At 35.2% G+C, this 27,481-nt stretch overlaps 3 protein-coding genes and 1 non-coding gene across 5 annotated transcripts; 1 reads left to right on the top strand and 3 right to left on the bottom strand.

Moving 5' to 3' along the window:
• Positions 1 to 770: 770 nt before the first annotated feature.
• Positions 771 to 2,376, bottom strand: LOC133315935 (autophagy-related protein 8i-like). The gene is made up of 5 exons (XM_061517623.1): positions 2,268 to 2,376; positions 2,125 to 2,180; positions 1,847 to 1,899; positions 1,120 to 1,238; positions 771 to 1,018 (listed from the first exon to the last, which is right to left on the bottom strand). The coding sequence occupies exons 1-5, from the start codon at positions 2,305 to 2,307 to the stop codon at positions 909 to 911; spliced, it is 378 nt and encodes a 125-aa protein (XP_061373607.1). The 5' UTR covers positions 2,308 to 2,376; the 3' UTR covers positions 771 to 908.
• A 61-nt stretch (positions 2,377 to 2,437) lies between these two features.
• TRNAF-GAA (transfer RNA phenylalanine (anticodon GAA)) lies at positions 2,438 to 2,510 on the top strand. The gene has a single exon. It is a non-coding gene; the product is annotated as a tRNA-Phe (tRNA).
• A 5,221-nt stretch (positions 2,511 to 7,731) lies between these two features.
• On the bottom strand, positions 7,732 to 10,921 carry LOC133315959 (uncharacterized). The gene is made up of 7 exons (XM_061517646.1): positions 10,913 to 10,921; positions 10,615 to 10,731; positions 10,073 to 10,201; positions 9,617 to 9,748; positions 8,847 to 8,897; positions 8,707 to 8,760; positions 7,732 to 8,255 (listed from the first exon to the last, which is right to left on the bottom strand). The coding sequence occupies exons 1-7, from the start codon at positions 10,919 to 10,921 to the stop codon at positions 8,118 to 8,120; spliced, it is 630 nt and encodes a 209-aa protein (XP_061373630.1). The 3' UTR covers positions 7,732 to 8,117.
• Positions 10,922 to 12,366: 1,445 nt separating this feature from the next.
• On the bottom strand, positions 12,367 to 21,482 carry LOC133315928 (squamosa promoter-binding-like protein 1). 2 transcript variants are annotated; one of them, XM_061517610.1, is made up of 11 exons: positions 21,271 to 21,482; positions 20,296 to 21,168; positions 19,226 to 19,407; positions 16,898 to 17,481; positions 15,820 to 15,894; positions 15,626 to 15,733; positions 15,407 to 15,524; positions 14,893 to 15,034; positions 14,573 to 14,717; positions 13,627 to 14,262; positions 12,367 to 13,075 (listed from the first exon to the last, which is right to left on the bottom strand). In XM_061517610.1, the coding sequence occupies exons 2-11, from the start codon at positions 20,892 to 20,894 to the stop codon at positions 12,632 to 12,634; spliced, it is 3,033 nt and encodes a 1,010-aa protein (XP_061373594.1). In that variant the 5' UTR covers positions 20,895 to 21,168; positions 21,271 to 21,482; the 3' UTR covers positions 12,367 to 12,631. The 2 variants fall into 2 exon arrangements, with proteins under 2 accessions (XP_061373594.1, XP_061373593.1); XM_061517609.1 differs by having other exon boundaries at positions 21,285 to 21,482.
• Between the last annotated feature and the right edge of the window lie 5,999 nt (positions 21,483 to 27,481).

The following is a 27,481-nucleotide window of genomic DNA, read 5'->3' as shown; positions in this document are numbered from 1 at the left end:
CGGTGAAGATCGAACTCGTGACCTTATGGTCACTGAAGCTCTGATACCATATCAGAAACTAAAGGCTTTCATGACTGGAAATTCTATATATTACTGAATGACGAAAAAGTGTCATAATAATACATCACCTATGTATATATATATATATATATAGGTGCTAAAGAACTCAGCTCTCAAAGCTCAAAGAAAAACTAACTCTAACAATATAGATAACAAACTAACTCTAACAATATAGATAACAAACTAACAAACTAACTCTACCAATATAGATAACAAACTAACTAACTCTAATAACAGAAAACGGTTCTATTCTGTTATGATTAGTTTGATGCATGTATATTGATGAAGCTAAATGAGCTCAAGTTGCATATGGAATTAAATAAGCATAAGGTAAATCAAAAATTGGGCCTATGCAATAATCTACGCTGCAAGCCCAAAGGGCTCTTGCGTGAGGGGGTGTGTTAAAGAATAATATAAACTATTAAAAAGGCTTTCACCTAACACCTTAAGGTTTTGGGTTAAAGTGGTTCTTTACATAGTATCAGATCCTCAGTTTACCGAGTTCGATTCTCACCGCCTCCACTTTCTTTCTAGTGGAATTTCTTTCTTCCCACAGGTAAGTGGGCTTGTGCATGTCCACCCTTCAAGCCCAGTGGGCTCTCGTATGAGAGGACGTGTTGAGATATATAAAATCATTAATGTAGCCTCACCCAACAGCTTAAGCATTGATTCTTTACAGGCTTACAAACTGGTATAGTCATACATAAAATCACGCATTATTGTATTGGCCAGGTTAATCAGAATAGAATAATCAGTTAAAAATTAACACCATACAACAAATTTGTACAAGGGTTCTGATACAAGAAGTACTTCACAATGCCAGTGTTGTTTACAATAGTGTACAGAGTTTAATATTTTACATTATGTACTGAACCGAAGGTTTTCTCCGTGCTATAATACATGTAAAGAAATCCATCCTCATCCTTGAATGATTTATAAACAGAATCCATTAAACTAGCTGCAGATAATCACAAACACAACAAAATTAAGCACAACACCAACAAGAATATGGAACAAGAAGAAGAAGAAAGAAACTATTGGCTTATAGTGCAAGTTTACCAGTTTGAGGTAAGGTATTCTTCACAAATATAAAGAGAGCTTTTCCAGGGGGCAGACGAAGTCTGGAACTCAAAATATGAATGAAATGCCCAACAGACAAATCTCGGGGAACAAGGTATCTATCAGAAACATAACAGTAGTACGTATAAGAGAAATGATAAACTGAGTTATTTGATCTAAATAACGTTAATAGAGATTGCAACACTAGTCTATATTCAACTTCTACTCACTCTATGGACTGAATTTCAGTCATGTAAGCTAAAACACCATACCAAAGGGGAAAAAAGGAAAAGAAAAAAGCCAAAACATAATAATGTTTCAATGGGGGGACTAACCAGGAAACATCTGGGTAATTTCAGGTCCTAAGATTTTATCCGGAAAAAAAAAATGTAGTTTTTATTGATTAACACCCAAAGGGCATTTACGAATGATACTTTCACAACCTGCCTTAACAAATTCATGCAATTGTGCAAGTGATACAAGTCAGTGAAGCTACATGTCTGGGTTGATTAGCTCTATGAAATTAAGAATTCATAAAATATTACTCTCTCTTTCCCTATTTGCGCGTTAATTACTTACATATAGTTTAATGCATTTATGAACTGTAATCATTTATGTTCCTAATTCAATTTATGTGGCTATAGCTATATCCTTTCACATGATTCCAATCATACAGTCAATGATGAAAGGAAAATAGCTAAGTTTATTTGTTGCAAGCAGATCTTACTTTTTCTTGTCCAAATCAGGCAGATCGCATTTCGAATATCTTTCAACAATCACCTGAGGAAGAAGAAGTATCCAAGAATTGAATCATATAATGACCCGCTTATGGAAACGAAAAAAATATGGTTACCGTCATGCTTCTATGCAGTTTAAAGAGCCTCAAGGGAACTATAAGCTCCATGAACAGAAATTAAACAGGGAAATATGAAATTCAATATTGATTAATAAAAGAGATTTGTTTTTTGTTTTTTTTTAATTAATTAAAAAATAGTAGGGGCTTACAGGGACACGATCGGGGTATTTGGCCACAATATCCAGCGATTCTTCGAGTCTTTGCTCTGTGAAAGTAATAACAATAATGATAATAAACTGCAGATTAAATTAGCTAAAAAAACTTGGGACAAGAAATGAAGAATTGAACGCACCGAAGGTAAACTCATCCCTGAAGCTGGAACTTCCCCCCATTCTTAGGTTTTCGTGCTGAATCAACTTGAGAAGATGAAAGACGCTTCCTTCCAGGTACTTCTCTTCTAACTTAAGACATTAACAAATTTGTATTAATTGATAAATAAAATATTGAGCATATACATAACATGCGGGGATAGCTCAGTTGGGAGAGCGTCAGACTGAAGATCTGAAGGTCGCGTGTTCGATCCACGCTCACCGCAATTGTATAATTTTATTTATGTGGGCTTTTAACGAGAGAAAGCTGATGGAACAAATAATTATGAGGACTAAGCCCATTTTTCTGTTCACCTTCCATCCCATGATTCCACTCGTCAACTGTATACAGCTTATCCTCATAGCGGGTGTGGGACAGTCACTAAAATAAATAGAGATGTTAGGTGGCTCTCAGATACTTGTATTATACTCCTCTCTTTTTAATTTTCGTTTAAGGTGTTATATAAGCATTAAAAATTCATTAAATATTCTAATTTTTAAGAAACTATAAGTTACCATTAATACTCTATCATTTAGTGAAAATACTAAGAGATATTTGTAAAATTAAAATAATAATAAAAAATTTTTTTGGTAAACAAATAATAATACTTTTAATGACAAGCAATTTGAAACAAACTAATATTTTTAAAATAATTATTATTTTAAGATGAAAAGAATACTATAAATACACGCAATATTCCTTTAACATGTGAATTACGTTTTAGTAGGTATAGAAGAGGTCTCTGTTTTAAAAAGAAAAATCCATCTAGTATTCACCAATTAGAATAAGGTTTCATAAATATATAGTGCTTATCACATCACAATCTTAATTCTGACGCAAACCCCACCTATCTTTTGACTGCCTTTGCCCTCGTGTATTTAATGTTCCATATTCTTCAAAACGTTGTTCATTCAAAACAAGTTAAAATAAAAAATAAGTTAAAATAAAGGGTTCGCTTTTTCTGCAGTTATTGCATATAAGTTATCTACAATAAACTTAATACAACGTCGTTTTGGGCAGAAATTATGGTATTTTTATAATTTTAAATTATTTCAGGGTTATTATAGTCTTTATAATTATAATTTTTTAATATTTCAATCCCAAAACGACATCATTTTGAGAGTAAATACAGATAACTTATCTGCAGTAACTGCAGAAATATTTTTCTGTGAAATAAATGTCAAGTTGTGCTTTACTTTGTAGATATTTGTTATAATTTTGTCAATATCTATTTGTCTAAAGAGACTGTTAGGGTTGTTTTTGAGGTAAGGAAAATGAATGATTTTCATATTTAACAAATTTATCATGTGAACAATGAGGGGAATCTTGGCAAAAATAGAGTTCGGAAATCTGAGGTAATGCGATTCTGTTCAGAGTTGTGAAGCTCAATTCTTAAGGGGTACTTGGTAAAGGAAAAAAAAATTATATTTGGAAATTACGATTATCAAGAATATATGGGAAAGTAAATTTTAGAGAAATGTGATCAAAAAGTTGTTTGGTAGTGTTCAGTACGAACATTAAAAGGTTAAGTTGGTTTGATAGTGCTTATCCTTTATCTGACCTTAATCTTCCCCTTTATATATGTTATATTAACGGTTATTATTAGTGGATATGGGGCAGTTAGTAACTTGGCAATTATAATGATCATGGTCTATCATCGTATAGGTGGAAAGAAACATAGATTAGAGCCATACTCTGGGCTCCATTTCAACATTCCGAAAATGGCCCACGATTTGGGCTCCGAGCATACGAGTTCATAACCCACTAGGTTATCAACACATGGAATTCCCAGTTATGCCTAAATAGGCCCATCCGAGTTACAAACCCGAAACATTAAGCCCCCTAACTCAGAATATTATGTAAGAAATACGCCGAGTTGCCAATATGAGTGTCTTATCTTTATAGCTCGGATTCAGAGAGCAGTCCTATCATTAAATGCTACCTGCTATTATATGTTACATCTACCACATGTCCTCTTTTGTCTGATCTCAGTTTTATCAAGCGGCGCGATATGACATCTTTTCAATCATTTCTACATTTCAAAATTTGAAATGGCAATACTTACTACGCATGTTTCTTCTGTTAAACTTCCCCTTTCTCTTTCTTTGTATTCTTCTTCTCTTCTTTATCGTTTCCTCTTTTTGTTCTTTCTTTCCTTCTATCCATACATCTGCTTTCATTTTCGCCAAAGTATCCTGTCTGCATTTCAAGAATCGTTTCGCTTTATAATAGGTAAGTTCACTCGCTTTCCTTTACTCACTCTTCAGTCTCTATTGTGCATACTTGTTATTCTTCTGGTATTTTGCCTTGCTGCTATCTATATTTTTGATATAATGAAGCCTTACAGTACTTCAAAGGACATCTTGAATACAGAAGACGTTTTAGATCAATTAGATACCTTCACTTTGCGCGAAAACTACGCTTCTGGTACTAAAAGTTTTAGCTTTCACAGAGCCCATTTGTTTCCTTTGCCGGGTTCAAGAAGAATTAGAATATCTTTGCATCCTCGGCCAACTTTTGATACTACATTATCTTTTGATTCAGTTTTCGAGTTAGAGTCTAACCGTGCCTTTCCTTCTAGGCACATGCCGATGAATCGTCCATACCGCTCGCTTGCCACTTCTCCTTTTGCTCTTTTACCTAACTTGGCGGGCTTAGAATGGGTGGATGAAGAAGCTTTAGGACTTCGTTCATCTTATGAAAATGATCTGGTTGCCTTGCAGTCTGTATTACACCCATTACCTCTATCTCTTGACCCAATGATTACTTTTTTCCGAGTTGAAGTCCCTACGAGTACGAAAGAATCTGTTCTCCCTCCGAGCAAGGTGATAATGCTTTCTTCTTTGTGTATAAATGCTTATTCTCATAACTTAAAATCCTACTACCTTTTACTGATTTCCAAATTAAAGTTATGCATTATCTGGATGTTGCTGCTTCTCAACTTCATCCTAACGGGTAGTGTTTTTTTAAGTATTTTTGAACTAATTTGCCAGGCATATGAGTTCACCTATTCTACCCGGGTGTTATTATGTCTTTTTGCGGTGTTCCGTAACGCCATTGAGAACGGGAGCATCCGCCATAGTTGAGTTTCTTTAAAAGCTCGGCTTGGATTGAAATGGTGTACCACATTTGAAGATAACTGGAAAAACTTTAAGGAAGATTACTTCAAAATTTGCACTCCTGAAGCTCTCCCTTCTACTCCATCTGCTTCTTCGTCGTCTTCTCAAAATGCCACACTTTCGGCCTTCTTTTTAGATCAAGACGGACTTCCTCGGTTCCTTTTATCTTGGAACCGAGCTCATTATACTCCTTCAGCCCACGTGTTCTTACATAATCCAAAGAATTTATCACACGAGTTCGAAACTTATGATTGGTTTAGAAGTTTAGCCCGTCAATTGACGAAGGAAAACACCTCTACTGCTCCTCGACCAATTCTAGAAAATGGGCATTCATTGGAATGGGTTCGAAGAAAATTTAGTAAGTAAATATTAATATACTGTGTAAAGCCAGTATTCAACATGTAATTTCTAACTCTCTTCTGTTTTTCAGACAAAATAATGGATTCACGCTTTTTTGCTTGTATGAAGAAAAGTGCTATCGTGAAAGGGACTACGGTGGAAACTCCTTCTGTTTATGTTGAAAATAACTCTTCTTCCACCATTCCGTCTACATTTGCTACGGGTTCTGCCCCCATCAATACTGTCTTAATTTATGTGGATACCCAAGTTGATTCTGGCGACATCCGCCAAGGAAAACGTGTCCGGGTAAATGAACCAAAAAAGGACAAAAGCGCTGCAGTTGACAATCTCTCACGTCGTCGACTTCTCTTAGCCCTCTACGTATTAAACCGCAAGAAAGCAAAAGATTTATTTTTTCTAAAAGAAAACATTTTTTTGGTGGGTACATATTCTAAAAGAAAACTTGGCATTCCTTTTAGACAGTTCTAAAACACAGGTGAACATGATAAGTTAGGTCAATGTAGATTGAAACATATACATTATTTACATTACTCAAAGAGGATTTAGCTCTTCAAAGTGAGTAGTAGACTTCGAAAAATAAAATGCAAAGCTATTAGCCTATTACAATTAATTACAAAATCTACATAATAAGCTTTAATTATTTTATAATTTGTTGTTAGTGTAACATTTTATCCCAATATAAACCATTAAATTTTTATTTATTTTTTGGAAACAACATTAAATTTTTCAATTGACAGTTATTACTCCATGTTTTTTCTTCTAAAGTGCACCTCTTTCTTTGATCAAATATTGTATTCAAAATATCTTATATTAAAATATTTGTAAGAAAGTTTTTGTATTAATTTTTTTTATAGTTTAAACAAATTCAAACATGTACAAAATTTGACATTTACAATTTCAATTTAATTATCATTCAAATTAGCTCATCATAAGACAAAACTGAAAATTCATCAAGAACGTAAATTAACTAGTACGAAATTGTTACAACTTAACTAGTGATTTTGAATTTGAATTTTGAGTACACAATTTTATTAAAAAATTTAGTAAAAAGAGCTTTTATTGATATAAGTAAAAATTGAAAATAACCTAATACAAACTATCTAAACTTCTCACCACTAAAACAATCCTAGTGGCTTAGGGTGTGTTCTCTAGCACTGTTTCTGAAAAGAAACAATTCTTTTCTATTTCTGTGCCTTGGAACAATTTCTGAGAAAAAAAATGTGTTTGATAACATGTTCTATTTTTATTCTGAGAACGAGAATTGTGTTTGATAACACAACAAATAATATAATAAAAAATAATTTCTATTAAATATAAAAAAATTTGGATCATCACTTTCCACTACCAAAAAAGTGGTGTTTAGCCACGTTTAGTAACATGGCTAATTGGCTAAACAAATGTGGCTAAATAAAGATACCACACTTTTGATAAATGTGGCCAATCATGGCGTTGCAATATTTTAGCAACGTTTATTGTTTTGTATAACCACACTCTCTATGAATGTGGTAACATTTATTTAGCCACATTTATAGTAATTTAGCCACTCAATAAATCGTAGCTAATAATTGTAAAAGAAAGTGTAATATCCTTATTTAGGCACATTTTAACCGTGGCTAATATAATGTTATTTTTTAAAAAAAATTATAGCCAAACGTGGCTATTTTTTTAATATGTTAATGTTGTTTAACTGTGTAACCTGTAAAACCAAACTTCAAATTGAATTTGCATGCTGTCAATTTTTTCTCATAAATAAAAATAAGATCCATAAATTTTACTTTGTTATAATCTAAATAGATTAACCTTGTATAGATTTGCACCAAGATGTAAAACCTCTTCATATGAGGGAGGAAAGGTAAGGTGTTCACATAGGTGATGAATCCAGGAGCCTGGGTATAAGCCCAGTAAGAAAATAACAATTTACATTGTACACCATGATAAACTCAGAAATATATACATTTGTTTCCACTATACTGTTTCGAAGATTATCATTGCAAAATAATTAGTGTACAGAGAAGAATTATCACTTGGCTGGTCGGTTAAAAGAACATTTCCATGTTGACGATTCAAACTTAAATAATAACACGCTTCTTTGAAGCAACAACACAAAATAATTTTTTGTTCTACATCTTACGAACACGTTCAACCTCTAGTAAGACAACTGAACATATCAATTCATCAACTGCTACAAGAGTTTAGACCAGCTCCTCATTATGTCCACCAAAAGACTACAAAATAAAAACTAAACCATACGTTACCAGACTTCTGTACATTAACCATGTAATTGAAAGAAATCAGTGTTAGACATTTGACGTTTTGAAGCAAATTGTACTATAACCAGCTTCTTTATCTGTCACCTACATTTCAATACAGCATATAATCCTTAGCCTTAAGATTTTAAACAAAAATAAGTTGCAAATAAATATAACCTGTGAACTTTGAAGCATAAGAGCCGGCTGTTGCTTTCGAAACTGAGTTGGAATTTGGAAGTTTACCTAAATAAACAAAACTCTCAAAACTTTGGTCAATCGTAAACATAGATAACTAGGGCCTATGACATGAAGAAAAAAGATTAATACAAGATATCGACATCAGCCTTAGAACATATAACTATTGGGAAGACTAAATTCAACCATACAAGTACAACATCATGTGTAATTACTCTAAACATCAAGGAAATGAGTGTACTTTACTCAATCTTTTCTCTTTTGGCAAGTCCTGTGACTTCTATCAAATTAAGGGAAAAGATACAAACAATAGAGTTCTACCAACCTAGTCACATACTAACTATATTTTTAACTGACAGTAAGTTATCACGTAAGTTACAACAAGTAAATAATGCGATAAACTCCACGGGGAAAACATATTAATCAATTTCCAACAACAAGCTTCTATCACAATAAATACACAAACATCAAGTATTGAGTAAAGAGTGTCATATATTACTAGGAATGTGCATACTCCAGATGCAGAAAGAAAACTACCCTTTCTGCAAAAGACCTAGAAACAGAGAAATCAGAAATTAGCAATTAATATTAAAGCCAAGTAATCCTAGAAATTTGAGAATAAGTGTCAAGGGCAGATACAGGATTGGCTTCAACTGGCCTTCCAAGTTGATAGGCCAATGCTTCAATTCCCTGTAGCAGAGCAACTGCAGTCAGATAATGTGTTTGATCAAGTAAAAGGTCAATTATATCCATTAAACAGAGTATAATCAAAAATTCAGATATGTGCTATCTAAATATGGTGCCCTTCGATCTTAATAGATGTTAATTCAGATATAATGAAAAATTTAAAAATAAAAAAATAGGGGTTTTGTCCTATCTAAGTATGGTGCCCTTCAATCTTCGCGTCCACAAGTCTATCACTTGAAGAAACTACTCTACACTCCCTCAATTGTTTCTTATAATAATACTATTTCATTGCTTAATCAACTCGTAACCAGTGAACCTACTAATCATCTCACTCGTGCTTTCTTATTAACATACCACATGTGATTTTCAGTGGCAATTTCAAAGAGACCAAAAGGCAATACTTAAATAAAACACATAACATAATTATACTTTGTGGCTCTCAATCTTGCAGAACCTATGTGCCCCCTATTTGACTTGGAAAGTTGAAAATTGAGCTCGTGGCATATTGCAAATTACTATTATCTCTAGTATACAGAAGCCCGCATGAGGGAACAATAATAAGCTACTTCAGTTTGTTCCGTCAACAACAATGCTGATTGAAATGAGACTAATTGACTATATATATATATATAAAAGAATATCTTTGCCATCATCTATAACGTCATTAGTTAATTAAAATAATAATAAAATCATTTTTCTATTATAAATATAATAATATATACATATATACTAGAAGTTGGATGAATTTGTCGAGAGCTACTTCCTGGCATCACTGCACATATAAATGATTCAACATCACTTTGAATTTTGGCCAAGTCCTTCTTCCCACCATAGAATTCCTGGACAGAGAGTAGATAAATGAGTTATTCCTTCGAACTTAGGATAACTATAAGGCCATACATTATTAAGGCAGATACTCATTATGAAATAATAAGAACTGGTGATTCCGTGTAAAATAATGTGGTTCTTTGTTCCTTTATGGTAAATCTTCCTTTTCTTTTTTTGTAGTTTAGTAAGACAACTCAAAAAATGCAGTTATTTAATAAAGGAAAAAAGAAAAAACAAATAAGCATTAATATATATGAGATCAGGGAAAGAGAATAAAAAGTTGCATACCAACACACTAGAAGACTGTTCACTTGGTCTTAATAAAAAGTTGCTTTAATATATTGACAGACACTACTTCCTTTAAAGGTAAAGAAAGCCCCTTTCTTTGCATCATCAACATCACCGTTTTCATCACCCACATCATAACATATAATCCTTCCCTCTTTCGCCGATGACCGGAGCTCATCTGAATATCGGAGCTGCATAAAATGAACAGTTTCATATAAATAAGGCTAATTTAAAATCATTGCCCTTTAACTTTGAAATCTCAATGCATATTTTGTTTGTTTGTTTACAATGGTTACATAACCTAATACAAATTAAGATTAAGCATTGTATTTTAAAAGTTAAAATAGTAAAATAAAATCAAAATAAAAATAAAAAACAAGCAGGAGATAGTAAAATAACAAAGAGGCATCGAGTTCCATGTAGACAACCCAGGTTCAGGGTCCAGAACAATGAGTATTAAGTATTGCTTTTATATAAAGCTCACTCTTAAACTTTTCACCTCTGTGTAGTCTTTACATTAACAACAAGCTTTTTATTAACCAGAAAAACACAGAAATTTGGAATGGTAGAAGGTGACCTGCTATTCAATCACAAAAAGCAATACCTCTATGGCATTCATGGTGGAATTCACTAGGGTTGGCAGTGCTCTGGTTCCAATATATGCATCCCCTTCAACATACAAATGCTCAAATCGTACTTCTTTGGAATCTCTATAGCCCCCCTAATCAACAAAAAACTTGATAATCAAAAGGTTTTGGATTAGAAATTACTAAAATCAGAAACATGAGTAAAATCCGAAACTAACAGTAAAATAATCTTTAGATTTGGGGTATGTGTGCACCATAGCAGAGGCTTTTGATAAGACTCCCCAGTCGCTTTAACCTCAGCGCCAACCACATGACCGAAGCCATAGCTGAAATCTAATAAAAAAAAAAATAGATCTACACGAAAACAAAATCAGAGAAAAATGAAAATCGGGGATACCTAAGGGGTTTTGTGAAATCGAAACGAAACCAGAAAAAGAAAAAAAAATCAAAAAATAGAATAAGGATAATATCATAAGCAATAGATCTAAAGAGCGCGGAGAAGAAAAAACAACAAATAGAAGCTACAAAATTTTCAGATCTAGAAATTTTGTGAAATGAAGTGAGCATTAATGTTTTTACCATGACTAAATAAAAAGGATTTTAAAAATGCAAAATGATGAGAGAGAGAAACACCTCACTACAACGCTACACTTGTTTTTAAAATTTTTGTGAGACTCTTTTTTATTTTTTCCTTTTGTGGTGAGCGTAATAAATTAAATTTGATTTTTTTATTTTAAATTACCACATTTATTTTAAATGTCCCGAAACTACTGTACCTAATTAGCGAATTTTTTGTAGTGTTCCTTTCATATGGTGTGGTTGTGGTGGTGGTGGTGGCGGCGACGGTACAATAGTGGTGGTGGCAGTGACGTGGTGAAGATAGTGGTGGTGGTTGTGACGGCAGTGGCTGCGGCAATGGCGGTGATAATGGTGGCGGCGGCGGTAGTGGTGGGAATAGTGGTGGTGGAGGTGACAGCAGTGGCTGCGACAATGGTGGTGGGTATGGTGGTTGGTGGCGGCAACAGTGGTAACAGTGGCATGGTGGTGGTGGTTGTAAAGGCATCATGGTGGTGGCGGTGGTGGTGATGGCGGTGGTAGTGGCGGGGGTGGTGTAATGGTGGCGGTGGCGGTGGTGATGATAATGGCTGTGACGATGGTGGTGGTGGTTGGTGGCGGCGGCAGCGACGACGGCGGTAGTGACGGTAGTGGCTGTAGCAATGATAGTGTTGGTTGGTGACAGTGGTGGTGGTTGATGGCGGTAGTGGTGGTGACGATGATAGTGGTGGTGGCGGTGGTAGTTGTGGTGGTGGTGACGGTGGCATGGTGGTAAAAATGGGTAGAGGTGGTGGTAATGGTGGCGGTGGCATCGTGGTGGTGACGACGACACTAGTGGTACGATGGTGGCGACAGTCGTGTCGGGATGATGGTGCTAGTGGTGATGATGGTAGAGGTGGAGAGTGATTGAGAGAGATAAATGTTTCTTATTTTGTGCCCGAGAACAAAAAAACAGAAATATTTTGATTCTTTTTTCTGTTCTCCAGCATAAAAATTAAACTGGTTCATCCCGGGAACAAAAAATTAAACCAGTTTTACCAAACGAGTTTCCTATTCATTTCTGTTCCCGGAAACAGAAATTGAAAAAGAATTGATTCCAGAAAAGTTATCATGCACATCCTTAATATAAAGAACTTTGTTGCGTTTGCAAACTTGCCTAGTTCAACCAAATTAATCGATAAATTGCCATAATTTAAGAAAAATATTACATTTAAATATTACACTTAAATGGTACATTTTGAAGATTCCATTCAAGTATTACACTTAAATATGAAGGATCCTACCAAATAGTGTCTGAAGAAGAGTTACATCCGCATACATTGTACAATGAAGACCATTGAAGGATAACAAATATGTAAAAAATATTGCACAACTTAGCCAATACAAAGAACCAGTCCTACAGGAAATCTCAGTCATTCGGTCTATGAACGCATCCTTATATTACCTATCAAGTTTTATTTCGTTGCTAGTTAAGGAACCTTAGCTTGTTCCAAAATCCAAAGATTCCCATCTGAAGGGTCGGAACATATATTGGACAGTGGGTGATGTTTTGAACAGAAGGGCCACACAGACACAGACTGCTGCTATGGCCACCATTGAGAGCATTGCAGGCCTGTATACCAAAGACCTGCCTACTGCAGTTCTACAAGAAATTTTAGTATCACAAAGTTTACAGTGCCCTTGGCCACGTCTTTCTTCAGCCTTCGCAATCTCGAAGCAGGTGGACAACTCATTTTGCTTCTGCTTTGCATTGCACTCTGTAAGATTGCTGGGAATCTCAACCACCACATGAGCTGCTCCTTGTCTCTTGTTAATTTTTTTCTGCACCAAGTGAATGTAAGTATAATGACCCCGTAAACGTGCATAATCCTCAGGTGTGGAGCCTGTGCTGTCACGAGCATTCTTCCATGCCTCAATTCCCACCTGCATTAAAAGTCCCATGTTACTTTTTGGAGCAATAACCTGAACACACGATGCTCCAAATTTCCAACCAGAGAAAGAATAGGAAAATGATTTTGATGCATAGAATAGGAAAATGATTTTGATGCATCACTTTCTTTTCTTCCTACATCTACAAGAGGGGGTGGGGGCTTCATCATTCAGCTCATTCACACAATACCCAGTACTATATTAGACATGTGAGTAGTTTGGTATTCACAGTGAAGTTAGACTACATTAGAAACAGGAGTAGTTTGGTACGTCAACCAGCGATACACATTGTTAGTATCTGGATAACACAGATTGATTAGATTTACACCCAATAAAAATTTAAAAACAATTAAACTAACGGTAGGGTGACAAGAATTCAAATAATTGTAACAGTTAAACGTAAAATTCAGATATGATGACCCACAAAATGTGCAATAACTAAAAGTACCAATGAATGTCCAAATAAAACCTAGAAGAAATCTCTCCAACATATCAAAAGAAATATATTCTCACACTGATTTAATTTAAGATAGAAGAAATTTTACCATGGAAGGATCATTAGTTAAAGCGTCCAGTACATCCTCAGAACCATCTTTCCCAGCTGCAATATGGACTGGTGTCAAACCACCAGGACCAACAACATCAGGTCTAAACAAGAAGCTCTGATTCTCTCCATCAACTAGTGGCTTGTCTTCAGTTCCTAGTCTATCGGAAATATTCTCAGGAACATATCCCAAAAGCAGCTCCACTAACTGCTTGCTATTTCTCCTTACAGCTCTGTGAAGGAGACCCATCTCTGAAAGTGCAACATCCAGGGAAGGGTGATCTCCGGTATTCACAGTTCCAGCAAGCAGTAAGTTCAACAGTTTTTTTACTACTGCACACCAATCACGGTCCATAGAAAACTCCATAAGCCACTTAAACCGTTCTAATGGAAAGAGATCAGCACTTGCGTTCAAGTGAACCATCCTAGATTTCAATTGGCTTCTGTGAAGAAGCCAACCCATTTCATGAATGAAATCCATGGCTTGACTTTTGGCTTTAATTTTTCCAGTTCCTTCAATATCTGGATCAGTTTCACTTAATTCTAGTAGGGACTCGAGCACGCAGATTTCTGAGCAAACATCCTCCTCCACAACTATGAAAGGAAAGAAGCTGCTACTCAAACCCTGGTCCTCAATCTAGCAAATCAAAAATATATGTATATAAAGCTCAGCCACATAGCATTAGTACATGATTGCTTATCTTCAGTTAAAAATATGGCAAACTAGTAAATGGGTGCATTTATATGACAGTAAGAATCGGATGACACAACTTATGAGTTAGAACACTGCTAAAACTCAACAGTAACCAGTGTGCATGAAAGTGTACAATAAGAGTAAAAATGGGGTGGTAGAGGAATTTGCCTATCCCCTTCATTGAATAACAACTAGCCTGTATTCCCTTCCTACTTTTTTCTGTTGATAATATGTGAGAGTGAAGAGAAAGCACCTCAATAAATCCTCTTCCATTCATCTCAGGGACAGAACATGAAAACTGGATGCATTGATGTTCATCAAGCTCCTTGGAGTATTGATCTGTTGACTCGTGAGCATCTTCACAGACCAGATATTTCCCTTCCAAAGCACACATTAACCTGAGGGTAGGTTTTAGGGTCATATAACATTTTAACTTTTAAGCCAACAAAAAAAAAAAAAAAACACATATTTAAACAAAATCCTGGAACTTAAAGAGTAGGGCCAAGTCTCTTTTGAAGTTTGTGTTTAACTACGAACATGCAAAGGATAGACAATTCAAGCAATAGAGATTACCTAGTGGCAGGGCGTATCAGGTTGACCCCCTTAACAGAAAATTGAGCTCTCTTTGATGCTGGTACGGCAATTGGACTAACAGTCAAAATCTTACTATAATGGTTCCTTCTGAAAGGTAGGGATGTATCTATGACAACTTGACCTACAGCATAAAAATTGCAGTAAGATGCCTATCATATAAATAAATATTACTAATCCTGAATAATTTAGTAACTTGATACACAAACCATAGTAACAATAACAACAATGTAGACTGTAGACAACACTAGAAGCCCAATAAAATTATATCAATGCTCAATGCAGTTCACCAAAGTTATGTATGTAGCTAAGACACAAATTAGACGTAGATACAAATCTTTAATATAGACAACTTGTCACAACAAGGACTTCAGACTTTTAAACAGATAATGTACTTATTCGACAGAACTCAATTTATTAATGATACTGAAAGAAATTTCTGACTCCTGTTATCTTGACCCCTAATAACAACAACAACAGAGACATGGCAAGAGACCATTGAGAATGAAGGCCATCTGATGCTGCACCCTGATGTGAACCCATCCAGTTCTCCAAAAAGTATCATCTGAGACATCCAACAGCCTATTTAAACTGGAGGTCAGATCGTAGCAAAGCTGCAAAAAACCAACCAAGTCATATAAGGCAAGAGTGTCCCTGTTAACAGAAATAACCACCCAGGTACACATGCTAATAGTTTTAGAAGGAAAAAACTTACTTCCTCCCACACAGCCTCAGCCTGACGCAGATAAAGGGTCAAAACAATACAACCAGGTCGTATGTAGCTCTCAATATCGGTAGGACTGTGGGATAACCAGTCAATAATCTAGCAATAAAACCCCCAGTGTGATTAAATCTCAAAAGAAAAATGAAAGGCAGTTACTCTCAGCTGCTTTAGAAAGCTTAAAATACCTGTGCTCTAAGTAAAAGTGGAAAATCATTCGGATCTTTGCCGAAGAGTTTAAAAACAATTCGATCTGTGCGACTCTGAATGGTGGAAACAAAAAAATAACAGTTAAATGACAACAATCTCAAAATAGATAACAAATTTAATGTAAAAAAAAAAATCCATTTCTCAATAACCTAGGCAAGAAAAAGGGAAATAATTACCAATATTTATTGAATTATTCTTTTTTGTGTTTCAATTTTTCTTTTGGGGAAGGGCATGAGAGATAGTACCATAATGAGATTTACAAGAAGGCATAGAGTAAGCAGTTGTAATAAACAATATTTTTTCCAGCAACCTAAACAAGCAGTACGTTGGACACCTAAGGAAGGCCCAACATTGTCTTTCTCACCGCCATAACTACAGGGTGCTCCAACATCATATAACATACTAAAGTCAGGTGAATGCTTACATAGCAGAGAAAAGGCCAAATCCAGACATGCTATTTAAACCAGGATTTGTGCAGGTGTATGCATTACTATACAGTACAAAGAAGGACGGCATACTATGAAGTAGCATAAACACATACAGAGTTATCATGTAAGAACAAGAATGATCAAGATACTTCTCAGTTCTCACTAGGTCTCAAAACCTCCCTTCAAACAAATTCAAAAAAAAAAAAAATTGAAATAAAAAATAATAAAACTCTCAGAATTCAACCCCCCCTCTTCTAAAACACCAACATCCATTCTTCAAATATTCCTCAGAAATCAAGTAAATAAGCCAATCAAAGGCCCTGGGCCATATTACTTCTTGGTTACTTGCAGAGAACAATTAACGAAGCAGTTATAATCATACCACCAAGCTGGCACAGCATGTCATGACAGCACCAAAATGTTCAAGAACCAAGACCACACACTAACTTAAGCATAACAAACTTACGGGGTAATTTCTGCAAAACACCATTAATTTCTAATTTTCTATAGGAAGTCACATAATCTGAATCATGGGAACGAGTTGTTCGCTTGCATTTGAGTGCAAGGACAGTATAAAAGGGCATAAGAAGAATAGCTACTTCAAAATAATGTAGCAAGACAAACATACCTGAGCTTCTCCACTGGAACTAGAAGGGGACTGCGCAGATGCAGAATCTGAATTTCCACTCGTTTGAGGTGGACTTGACTGATGAGAATCTTGTTGTGTCCATGGGTAATCAAGAGAGCTAGTCCCAAGATTTGTAGAGACAGGCAATCTTTCTATATCTTCCATGCCATCATCTGAGTCAATATATATGTCATTCAAATCAAAATTATTCATCTTGATCTGTCCAGTAGTACTGTCTCTGGCTTCTGAGTAAATAGGAGGACTGTTTGAAATGCTGGGCTTTATAGAAGACATGGTTTGCTGATCAGCAGCCCTAGCATCATGTGTCTGCATCACTTGTTGCATTTTAGTCATAGATACAGTTTGATGTTGTCTTATAACAGTTGGAGAGCCTTGAGAACCATTGGAGAATAAAGTTGAAACCATCTCTGACGTCCTAGATGAACCCCCTTCTTTCAATAAATTCTCTGGTTCCCGCAAAAGGTTAGACAAGTTCTTCCCCCCTTGTTCACTATTCTGCCTAGCAAGGTTCCTTAGAAGATGAGTTAGTAGATCCTGATCTGTAGTCTGATCTGACCTGTCAGCTATAATTCATTAAAAAGTCATTATCCGTCCCCAAAAAGCCACAGTCGTAGCAGAAATACTAATCAAAGAAACAGATATGAAAAGATTCTTAATAAGCAAACACAATTAGATGTCATTAATTATCCCAAATGTCATCCTCCCCATATGCTGTAATAAATAAGTGCCTCATTGCTATGAAAATAATTAGTCTCATAAGCTCATAACATCAATATGATTGACATTTTTACATAAGCAAAATATTTTCAGATACCTAAAGTTGATTGTATGCCCATTACTGAAACATACTTATTCTCCAATGGAGGAGAACAAAAATTATTATAGAGTCTTGTATCTTTATCATTTTCAAACTGTCCACTAATATTGTAACCCCCATATCCTCCTTTAGAGGCCAATCATTGATCTCTCAGGCCAACTTAATAAAGAGATGAACATAACTCATGTTAGCTTTAGACAACTTCAAGAATAAGATGGATTTATAAATGGATATCATCAAAGTTCCTCATAAATCTTATGTTTAATTGGCATATGCACTGGCATCAGATTATTCTATGTATTCACAATATCAAACAGCCACAAATTATTTGACAAAACAACTTATTCTCAATTTACCACTACGATTTTCCATTGTGCTTTGAAGGCATGTGCAACTAGTTAGTCAGTTGTTAAAATAATAAAAAAGACCTAAAACCTAAATGCCTGGTGAAAGAAAGATACCAATTTAGAAAGGCACCAACTTAGATTTTTTTTTTTTTTTTTCTGTTCAGCAAAATTGAGAGAAATGAAAGGTAATCATGCTTGACCAGCAATTAGAACACTAAGAAATTGATTTCATATGCTAAAAGTACATGTTAGAAGTGAGTAGCATAAGTAATGCTTCATCACAACTTTCCAAGGTGCAGCAAGTTTACTTGAGTTTGAAATTCAATGATGAGGGTCCACTCTTAGGATTTTGTGGGAGTTTACTAACTAGATAGTATATCTTATTGCCACAACTTAAGAATATTTATTCCATGTTTTGTTTGTCAACTACGTACAGACGCTTATTAGTGGAAACTAACCTTGAGAAAAGAGCTCACTAGGTTAAAGTTGACAAACACACAAAAACCAAGGTCAGATTTTCCTTGCTCTCTTCTAACCTGTTAGATCCAGCTTCTTCCTTTTGAAAACTAAAAAATCCTATATCTCAACCATTCTAGCCATCTCGTAGTTCTTAAAGCTCAACAATCATTCCCTACAATAGCAGCAAGGATGAAAATAATTTAATACTACCTTCTTGTGCATATCCTGTTTTCCATCCGGCACATTATTTTCCATAGAAATTAAGTGAACAACCTAAACTAAAATAGAAACTTGAGGAAAAGGATAATTTCCTCCATGCATTTTTCTGCCAAAACAAGTGTTGGCCTAGTTAGAACTGATTCTATATGGAAGTCCATACCAATAACTGGACCTACAGGTTTATACCTTAAGTAAGAAACCTTTCTTCCATAGTTAACATGTCTAGCCTGACAAAATACAGCTTTCAAAACCATATTTGCAACTGATCAAACCACTTTCCTTCAGCTATTAACATAGCAGTTATGGATGGGAAGGAATAGTTTAAATTAATACCATGCCTTTCATCATTTCAAACAACAGAAACAGGCATCAATCAATGCCATATAAAATAATCAAGCAGTTCGTACATTAAACCAACTACTCTAGGCTCGAGTTGCGAAGATAATGATTTAAAGAAATACTCACAATGCATATTTGAAAGTATCTTCAATAAACTTATCAACAGATAACTACTAGTCTGATCATCATTTAGTGAAGTTCCATTAGGAACAACTTCATGATTTGTTTTCCTTCTTCGTTTATTATGGCCTGCCAAGCGTCTTCGACAGCTTCTCTTTCCTTCATCGAACTCTTGAAGCATGTGAAACCTGTTGATAGAGTAAAAGAATGTCATGAAATGGAGTGATTTAAAACTTAAATGCTTGCATCAAAATAAATAACAAATGATGGCACAAAGACTGTTAAATAAAATCAATGATATTCTGAGGCCTTCATCAGTGATCTGTTAAATCTTGGTATCTAGGCTATTGAAAAATTTATTATGCCCACCACTTATTCAGTGGTCTCTTTCCCATAAATGGAAAATTTTATTCCATTTCTATCACTCCCTTTTTGATTTTTTCCCTCTCAATCCCTCTCCTTTTTCTATTGTGGGAAGGGACTACCATGTTCCAAGCCCACCAAAAAACATCTCCTAGGTTATAACTAGTGCCACTATCACAGGCAATCGCGCTATAGATGCACGTAGCGTCCTCCCACCGCAATTTCCACTATGCAACACAATGATATGCAATGGCGGCCGCAATCATACTGCTATAGTGAAGGAAGGACAAATTCCATATTTGCCCCTATGTAACTCGGGGATATAATTGACTTTTGACTTTTTTTTCTAATAATGTGATCATTCGAAATTTCAAACCCTATTTCTCGACTCCTTCCTCTCTTGATTCACTTTCTGGCAAGCCCATCACAATTTCATTATTTTTTTTGGCAAGCTCACCCCAGTTTGCCTGTGTTTGCGGTTCCACAGTGCCTCTGTTTTGTTCACCTTGGTTTTCTGGCAAGTTTGCCTCACTGCACTGCAGCGGCTATACCGCTATCCGCTATATCGTTATAGTATTTTTGGGGTTACCTAACTATGTTTGGTATTGTACTCAATACCATTTATTTCCTTCATACACATACGCAAATATGTAAAACAAATTCCTAACTGATCAACGACAGCAAAAATTAAAAGCAATGAATGGAGAAATTACCTACTACATTGTTGACAGAACCTCTGCATTGCATTTCCCACGAGCGCCCTACTTGCCTTAGAATGCATCTCACAAACTTTATGACGTCTGTGGTAATCCTTAGCTTTGCTCAGATCCGCACCACAGTCCTCCACTTGACAAACAGCTCGATTCGAAGTACCTCCAGCTACTCTGCTCTTCTTCCCATTCATACCATCCCAGCTAGCAATCTCCCTATCCACCATAGGAGAACCATGCCCACCAAGCTTTAAGCTAAGGGTACCTGCTTCCTCATTCAAACCATCATCTTCCAACACAATAACTCTCCTTTTCTTCTCCCCTTCCTTGTTCCCGTTGGGATTCCTAAGATCTACTTCCTCAGAGCAGGAAGAAGAGCTGTTAGAGGAACCCCCAGCCACCGGGATCCCGGACCCAAGAGGGAAAAATTGTTGTCCCACTCCCACACCATCTGAAGCCACCGGATTCACCCGGCTAGCTATGAAAAGATCACCATCCCATCTCCAATCATTCAAATCCCATTCTGAAGACCTCTTCCCCATACCTGAGGAAGCACCCACACCATAAAAATGATAAGCCTCTGCACCAAATCTAGCTTCCATGATCACAATCACGAACCCCCAATCCTAATCCAAATACTCCTAAACACAATTAATTATATCTAAATTAAGTCACAGCACGGAATCACAGTTCATGAGCCTCAGTTCATCCCCAACAGTCCAGAAACAACACACCCACGCAACCATGGTTCCAATTAAGCGCAACCCACATAGCCAAGTAAAACCAACTAACTACCAACCCTTCCAATTTCCCAAGTCATCTACTCAAAAAGAAAACCCAGCTGAGCTCAAGTACCGAGAAAGAAGCTCTTCCTTCCTATATAAAATTAAAAATTAGTAAGAAAAAAAATGAGGAAGAAAAAAAAAAACACAAAAATTCAACAACAAACTGATGATAAAGTGGAGATAAACATCGTACAGAGCGAGGCTTACGTCAGAGGATTGTTGTTAGAAGCAAAGCAGATCGACGGCGAGTGAATGTCGGAAAGTGCGCCACGCAAATGGCCAACAGGTTCTGTGGACTGAAACGGAGTTGTTAGAACGATGATGATGACGGTGATGTGAATGTGAATTTGATTGGCTTTTCAATTTTTTTTATTTTTTTTTATTTTCTCGTGAGAGAAGGTATATGATATGAGTATTATTCTTGGGTACACTGCACACACAATAAAAACAAATATAACAATAAATAAATAATTCGTAGGTTAGTGGTGTGATTGGGAACAGTAAACCCCACAAAACTTGAAGTGGTGGGGCCAGTTACACGCTTGCATCGCCCTTTGCATTATGGGATGAGGACCCAAAATTTAACAAAAGATACCTTTGCTTTCCTAATCCTGGTTCGGCCCCACATTGCTCATCTTGCACTGACTTATCTTCTGTACCTCGGTTTCTCCCCGCGTTTCGTTAAGTAAACGTCACACTCTTGGACCTCTCTATAACAGTTTTTTCATTATCACCACATGCCAAACCCAAGCCTACCACGTGTGACCACACTCCTGTAACTACTTAACCCAATTCTTAAGTTTTAACTCCACCGTATGGGAAATGTGTGTCTTTTTAAGGAACACCAACTTATTTTTATTTTTATTTTTTTTTTGTAAAAAGGTACATATAAAGAGAGAGAATTTTTATTTTTATTTTTTTATCTTTACTTTTTTTCAGAAAAATCCATATCTTTATGTTTATTTCTCTATTAAAATAATTAACGTAAGTTTATGTCTTTTAAAATAATACATGTTATTCTTCTACAAGAAATAGAAAAAGTCCAATAAATTTAAAAAAAATAAAAAATTGTTTAGGAAGTTACTTTACATGACTGAGTTAGTTTGTATGACATTTCATATGAACGTTTTGTGAGGTTTAGCATCTCTCTCAAATAGAATAACGTGTTTATATATATTTGTTTCTGGGGGAAATTGTATAGCTCGATTAGTATTAAGTAATGAAATATTTGTCTTTGCGCTTATAAAGCTCAAATGCTATGCTAACAAGTGGAAATGTATTGGGTATCGTTTCCCCCATGTTGAGATTTCTTTTCATGAATGTCGGGGAATGGAAAAAAGTTTTTCTTTTTCATGTAAATAAATCTTTTAGCTTAGAAAAGGAAAAGTTTTGCAAAGCCTCGGTAATATCGACCATTCTGGGGAATGAGTTTTTTTTGGTAAAGGAATGAGTTTTCACTCGTGCAGACATAAAAAAATATTTTATCAAATTTTTTTTTTAAAATTTGATGGATTCCATTATTTTTTATTTCTGCTGGAGAGTTAATAGTTTCTCCCATCATGTGAAATAATTAACCCTTCTGTTAAATGGCTTTCTATAACTTGTTAGTTAAAGATACGAGAAGATTTTGTGTTATTTTAAATGATATATAGTTGTATAGTGAGAAAAAGAGATAAATTATGAAAGAGAGAATGGACAAAAAATAAAAATAAAGATATGGATCCCATTATGATAATAAAATAACATAAATTATGTCGTTTAAAAGAACAAACAATTTTCCCTAATTATTTATATACATCTCTTAATTATTTGTCATATTTAACCGCCCAAAGGATTGTTTTACGAAAGAAGGTTAAAGTTCTAACTTCACCACCAGACAACAACCGGAGATTATTAGACAATGTTAACAATGAACTCTTTTCCTTGTGAAGAAAATGTGACCGATTATTAACACATTGCTCGTCACGCGTTAAAGTTAGATTCTACTCTCTCTCTTTAACTCAACCCTAATTTTTTTTAGGTTAATTGATTTTTTCCGATATTTTTATAAGTTTTGATTTTTTGAGCCGATTATGAGATTAATTCGAAGTGCGGAACGAAAATATTTAACCCCCTCTCAAAGGTAATATATGTGGATTGAACTGAGATATTTTTCTTTTCACTTACTCAGCTCCTTTACTATCAACTGAACTACCACTATTTAGTATTACTATCTAAAGCTAACACCTAATTAAAAGTCCTAACTTCATCATTCAAAATAAAATAAAAATAATCCTAACTTCAGGGTATGTATTGTTACTTTTGTCCATAGAAGTGAGTTTGAAAACCGGTTCCATGAGATTAGTGGATGAATTAGCAAAAAAAAAAAAAAAAATTAAAAACTCCAAGTAATCACGACTTGGATATGATTAGTTCCAGATAATAATAAAAATCAAAATTTTTAAGTTTAGTCATGTTGAATTTTGTTAAATTAAGATTTTTTTCCACACCAAAAAAAATTAACTTTTTTTTATTAACATAAACTCTTGTTCTTAACGGGCGTTTGGATAAACTTTTTTTCCCCTTTAAAAAAGTACTTTATTTAACAAAAAAGTTCTTTTAAGTGATTTTTTTTATAAATTCTTTTAAGTGATTTTATGCGTTTGAATAGCAACTTTTTTAAAAAAAAAAAAGTTTATATGATGCTTTTTAAAAAAATAGGAGTAAATGTATTCCAAAAAAAAAAAAAAAGGAGTAAAAAATTAATTTTTTTCTAAAAATTTCAATTTTACTCAAATCCCACTCCACCCCACTATTATTACATATCTTTTTTAGTAATTATATATATATATAATATGATTAATAATTTTAACATTCAAATATTTCTTTTAAAAAAATAACTTTTAAATATTTCATCCAAACATAAAATAATTTTAACTTTTAAAAAAAGTCATTCTAAAAAAAACAAGCCACAAAAAATCTTTTTTAAAAAAATCTCATTCAAACGGACCCTTACACATTTAACTAAACAAAGTTATAGTTGTTTGAGAAGTAGAACTTGAGCTTCCATTGATAAAGGTGATGGTTACGGGAGGTGCTCTGATAGGCAATAGGGGGAGGTATATTTGCAGACACTCTGATACTTAAGTCAATATGTGTAAGAGATAAATATTTGAGATATAAATATTTTTGTTGATGATGATTTGAGGATGAAAACTCTTGCCAATATATGACTGCCCGAAAAGATGGCCTTGTTAAAATGGGTGAAATGTGCATAATTTCTTATTATGGAGGATATGCATGATAGTGGGTGAACATTCTTCCTCATATTTATAATATCTTGAATTATAATTATTTTGGTGGCTTAAGCCTTAAATATGATTAACTTGCATTAAATGACAAAACATCTACATTACTAATATTTTCTTCTTCTTTATACAACCACCATCCTACGTGCTTGTCTCACGAATTAGTGACTGATCTAAAAAATTTTATAATAAGGGACAAAAATAAAATTTTAAAACTATAAGTATTATTAAAATAAATAGAAGATAGTAACTATTTTAAATATTTTTTTAGAAAGGAGCTAACTATTAATACTAATAATCTACTCAAAGAAATCAGAGAGAGAGAGAGAAGAGATGAAGAGAAAGTAAACAGGGAGAGAGAATGAATAGTATTTCTTGAAATGAATAGGTGTTACACGATAGACTATATAGACACAGCAACTATTGCCACGTCATCTAGTTCAATTACAACTATAATCAGTTTTCTAAAACTGAGACGGTTGCTAATTACAATAATGACCTTTGTGTACCTTTATCTACTCTAATAGGCCCCCTCAAACTCAGGGTGGATGAAGATAGGAAGAAGAATCAACCACCATGAGTTTGTCCCTCAAACACCATGTTTTATTTCCACAACACCATTCTGATGATGAGTGTGGAGACATGCAACTCTGTGAACTATACCCAAATTTTTAAGATGTTGATGAAATGGTCTAAACTCACCACCCCAATCAGTTTGAAGAGCTTTAATGGTTGATATGAAGTTATTGGATACAAGGGCATGGAATTGATTAAAAACAGTCAATGCTTCTGATTTTTGTTTAAGAGGATAAACCCAAGTATATCTAGAGTGAGCATCTACAAAAGATATGTAATAGGTAAAACCCATTGTAGATTTGACAGGTGTTGGACCCCATAAATCACTAAAAACAAGATCAAAAGGTTTTTCATATATTTTGGTGGATGGACCAGAATGTAATCTATGGATTTTTCCCAAACAACAAGCAGAACAAAAGGTAATGTCTGATTTACTAGGAATTGGAATATTACACGATTTGAGAACAGAATTTAATGCCTCAGTATGAGGATGACCCAACCTACAATGCCAAAGAGAGTACAGAGAGTTTGATCCTACTGAATTTGTAGAGCTAATAGCTTTATTGGCTGTGTTTTGTGTGAGTACATCTGTGGATACTGGACTATTACAAACTGAATTATTACAACTAGTAGACAAGTTTTTTGAACTACTAGAGACAGAGTTGAGATGAGCAACAGGAGCACATAGTTAACTTGATGGAAGACTAGGGACAGAGGAAAGATTAACTCCTTGAAACCGGTACAGACCATCAGTTCCCAAAGCACCTTCCAGCAACACCTCATGAGATACCTGAGATTTTACACAGCAAGTGAAAGGGTGAAATTCAAAAAACACATTGTTATCCCTAGCAAATTGACTCACACTGATGAGATTTTTAGTTATAGAGGGAACAAGAAGCAAGTTGTTTAGGTGAAGGAAGGTGTGTGGATGGAGTGGAGAAGAGAAAGAGGAATGACCCATAGCATTCACTTGCAAACCTTGGCCGTTTCCTATGTACACCTGATCTGCACCTGATAGTTGTGTGCTTTGTATCAGGTTTTGAGAATTGGCAGTGACATGATGAGAGGCACCAGAATCTGGATACCATTCTATGGTCTGCACATTTGTGGGAGTAGGTAAGAGACCTTGTCCTTGAGACTGTAGAGTGACATTGCAATGTTGTGGAGTGACATATGAAGCTGCATGAGGAGGTTGATTTGTAGTCAATAGTGCTTGAGGCTGACCAGTGTTAGGTGGTCTATTATACTGGAAAGACCTTTGATACGAATGCTGAGGTGATGGAAGGAATTGAGGAGAATCATGTGAGGTGAATTCAGGCACAAAGTTTTCATCAAACCTATACCAGCAACTTTGAACTCCATGTCCGAATTTGTAGCATAGCTGACATTGAATATTATTGCGGCCTCTACCTCTGCCTCCTCTATTGCTTCTACCATAGAATCTTCCTCTACCTCTTTCATAACTGGAATTATAGGATCGTTGATTCTGAATAGTGTGCATAGGCTCAAGTGGAGGTCTCATAGCTGGTGATTCGGATCTTGAAGATTCCTTTGGATCAGTAGGTAGCTTTTGAACTACATTCACAGTCATGGAATCTGAAAGTAAAGTCTCATTTTGCCTTGCAAGCATCATCTCATATGACATCAACTCAACTCGTAGGTTAGTGAGAGAATAAGGATTCTCACGAGCTCTTACAGAAGTAACAAAAGAGTTAAACTCAGGAGGAACACCAGCTAAGATCAGTTCAGTTTGTTCCTCAACTAAGATAGGACTTTTGATAGCTTTCAACTCATCACAAAGAGATTTCACTCTTTTGAGATATTTAGCAACAGATCTGCCACCTTTCTTGATGGTGCGAAGTTCAGATCTGAGTTGATGAGCTTTGGATCTCATCATACCTTGAAAAAACTTGTGTATCTGCTCCCAGGCCTCATACGCATGACTAACACCGAGTATCTCATTCAGAATTTCTTCAGAAACAGTAGAGAGGATCCATGACAGGAGCATCTGATCTTGTCGTAACCAGTCACTGTACAATGGATTAACAGATCCATCAACACGAGCTTGCTCAGACTCGAACTGGAGCGGTATTTTCGGGTTAACAAGATAGTGATGAAGTTGATGAGAAGTTATTACAGGTTCTACAACCTGATTCCAGATGAGGAAGTTACTTTCGGTCAACTTGACGGAGATCTGATGAGTAAACAGTGACGGAGAAGACGATCGAGTCTCTGTCGCTCCACTTTCGGTGGTTGCTCCGGTAGCTGAAGACAACAGATATGGCGGTTGCGAAGCGGAAGACATCTCAGTGGATCGATCTGTATCAGGCCCTCAGAGAGAGGGCTCTGATACCATCAAAGAAATCAGAGAGAGAGAGAAGAGATGAAGAGAAAGTAAACAGGGAGAGAGAATGAATAGTATTTCTTGAAATGAATAGGTGTTACACGATAGACTATATAGACACAGCAACTATTGCCACGTCATCTAGTTCAGTTACAACTATAATCAGTTTTCTAAAACTGAGACGGTTGCTAATTACA

Source organism: Gastrolobium bilobum, unplaced genomic scaffold (genome assembly GCF_033153095.1).
Source record: "Gastrolobium bilobum isolate Gb01-03AN ecotype WA unplaced genomic scaffold, APGP_CSIRO_Gbil_v1 utg4923, whole genome shotgun sequence".
Taxonomy (NCBI): Eukaryota; Viridiplantae; Streptophyta; class Magnoliopsida; order Fabales; family Fabaceae; genus Gastrolobium; species Gastrolobium bilobum.
The sequence above is the reverse complement of the archived record's forward strand: the minus strand, read 5'-3'. Positions and strand labels throughout refer to the sequence as shown.

Coding starts and splice junctions, on each gene's coding strand:
- LOC133315935 (XM_061517623.1), bottom strand. CDS start 2,307: ATGGGGGGAAGTTCCAGCTTCAGGGATGAGTTTACCTTCG. Junction 1,900..2,124: donor AATACCCCGATCGTGTCCCT/GTAAGCCCCTAC, acceptor CTTCTTCCTCAG/GTGATTGTTGAAAGATATTC. Junction 1,239..1,846: donor CCTGATTTGGACAAGAAAAA/GTAAGATCTGCT, acceptor TGTTTCTGATAG/ATACCTTGTTCCCCGAGATT.
- LOC133315959 (XM_061517646.1), bottom strand. Junction 8,898..9,616: donor ATCCAACTTCTAGTATATAT/GTATATATTATT, acceptor GCTCTGCTACAG/GGAATTGAAGCATTGGCCTA. Junction 8,761..8,846: donor GGCCAGTTGAAGCCAATCCT/GTATCTGCCCTT, acceptor CTCTGTTTCTAG/GTCTTTTGCAGAAAGGGTAG.
- LOC133315928 (XM_061517610.1), bottom strand. CDS start 20,894: ATGGAAGCTAGATTTGGTGCAGAGGCTTATCATTTTTATGGTGTGGGT. Junction 15,895..16,897: donor GTTCCAGTGGAGAAGCTCAG/GTATGTTTGTCT, acceptor TCCACCATTCAG/AGTCGCACAGATCGAATTGT. Junction 14,263..14,572: donor ATGGAAGAGGATTTATTGAG/GTGCTTTCTCTT, acceptor TTGATTTGCTAG/ATTGAGGACCAGGGTTTGAG.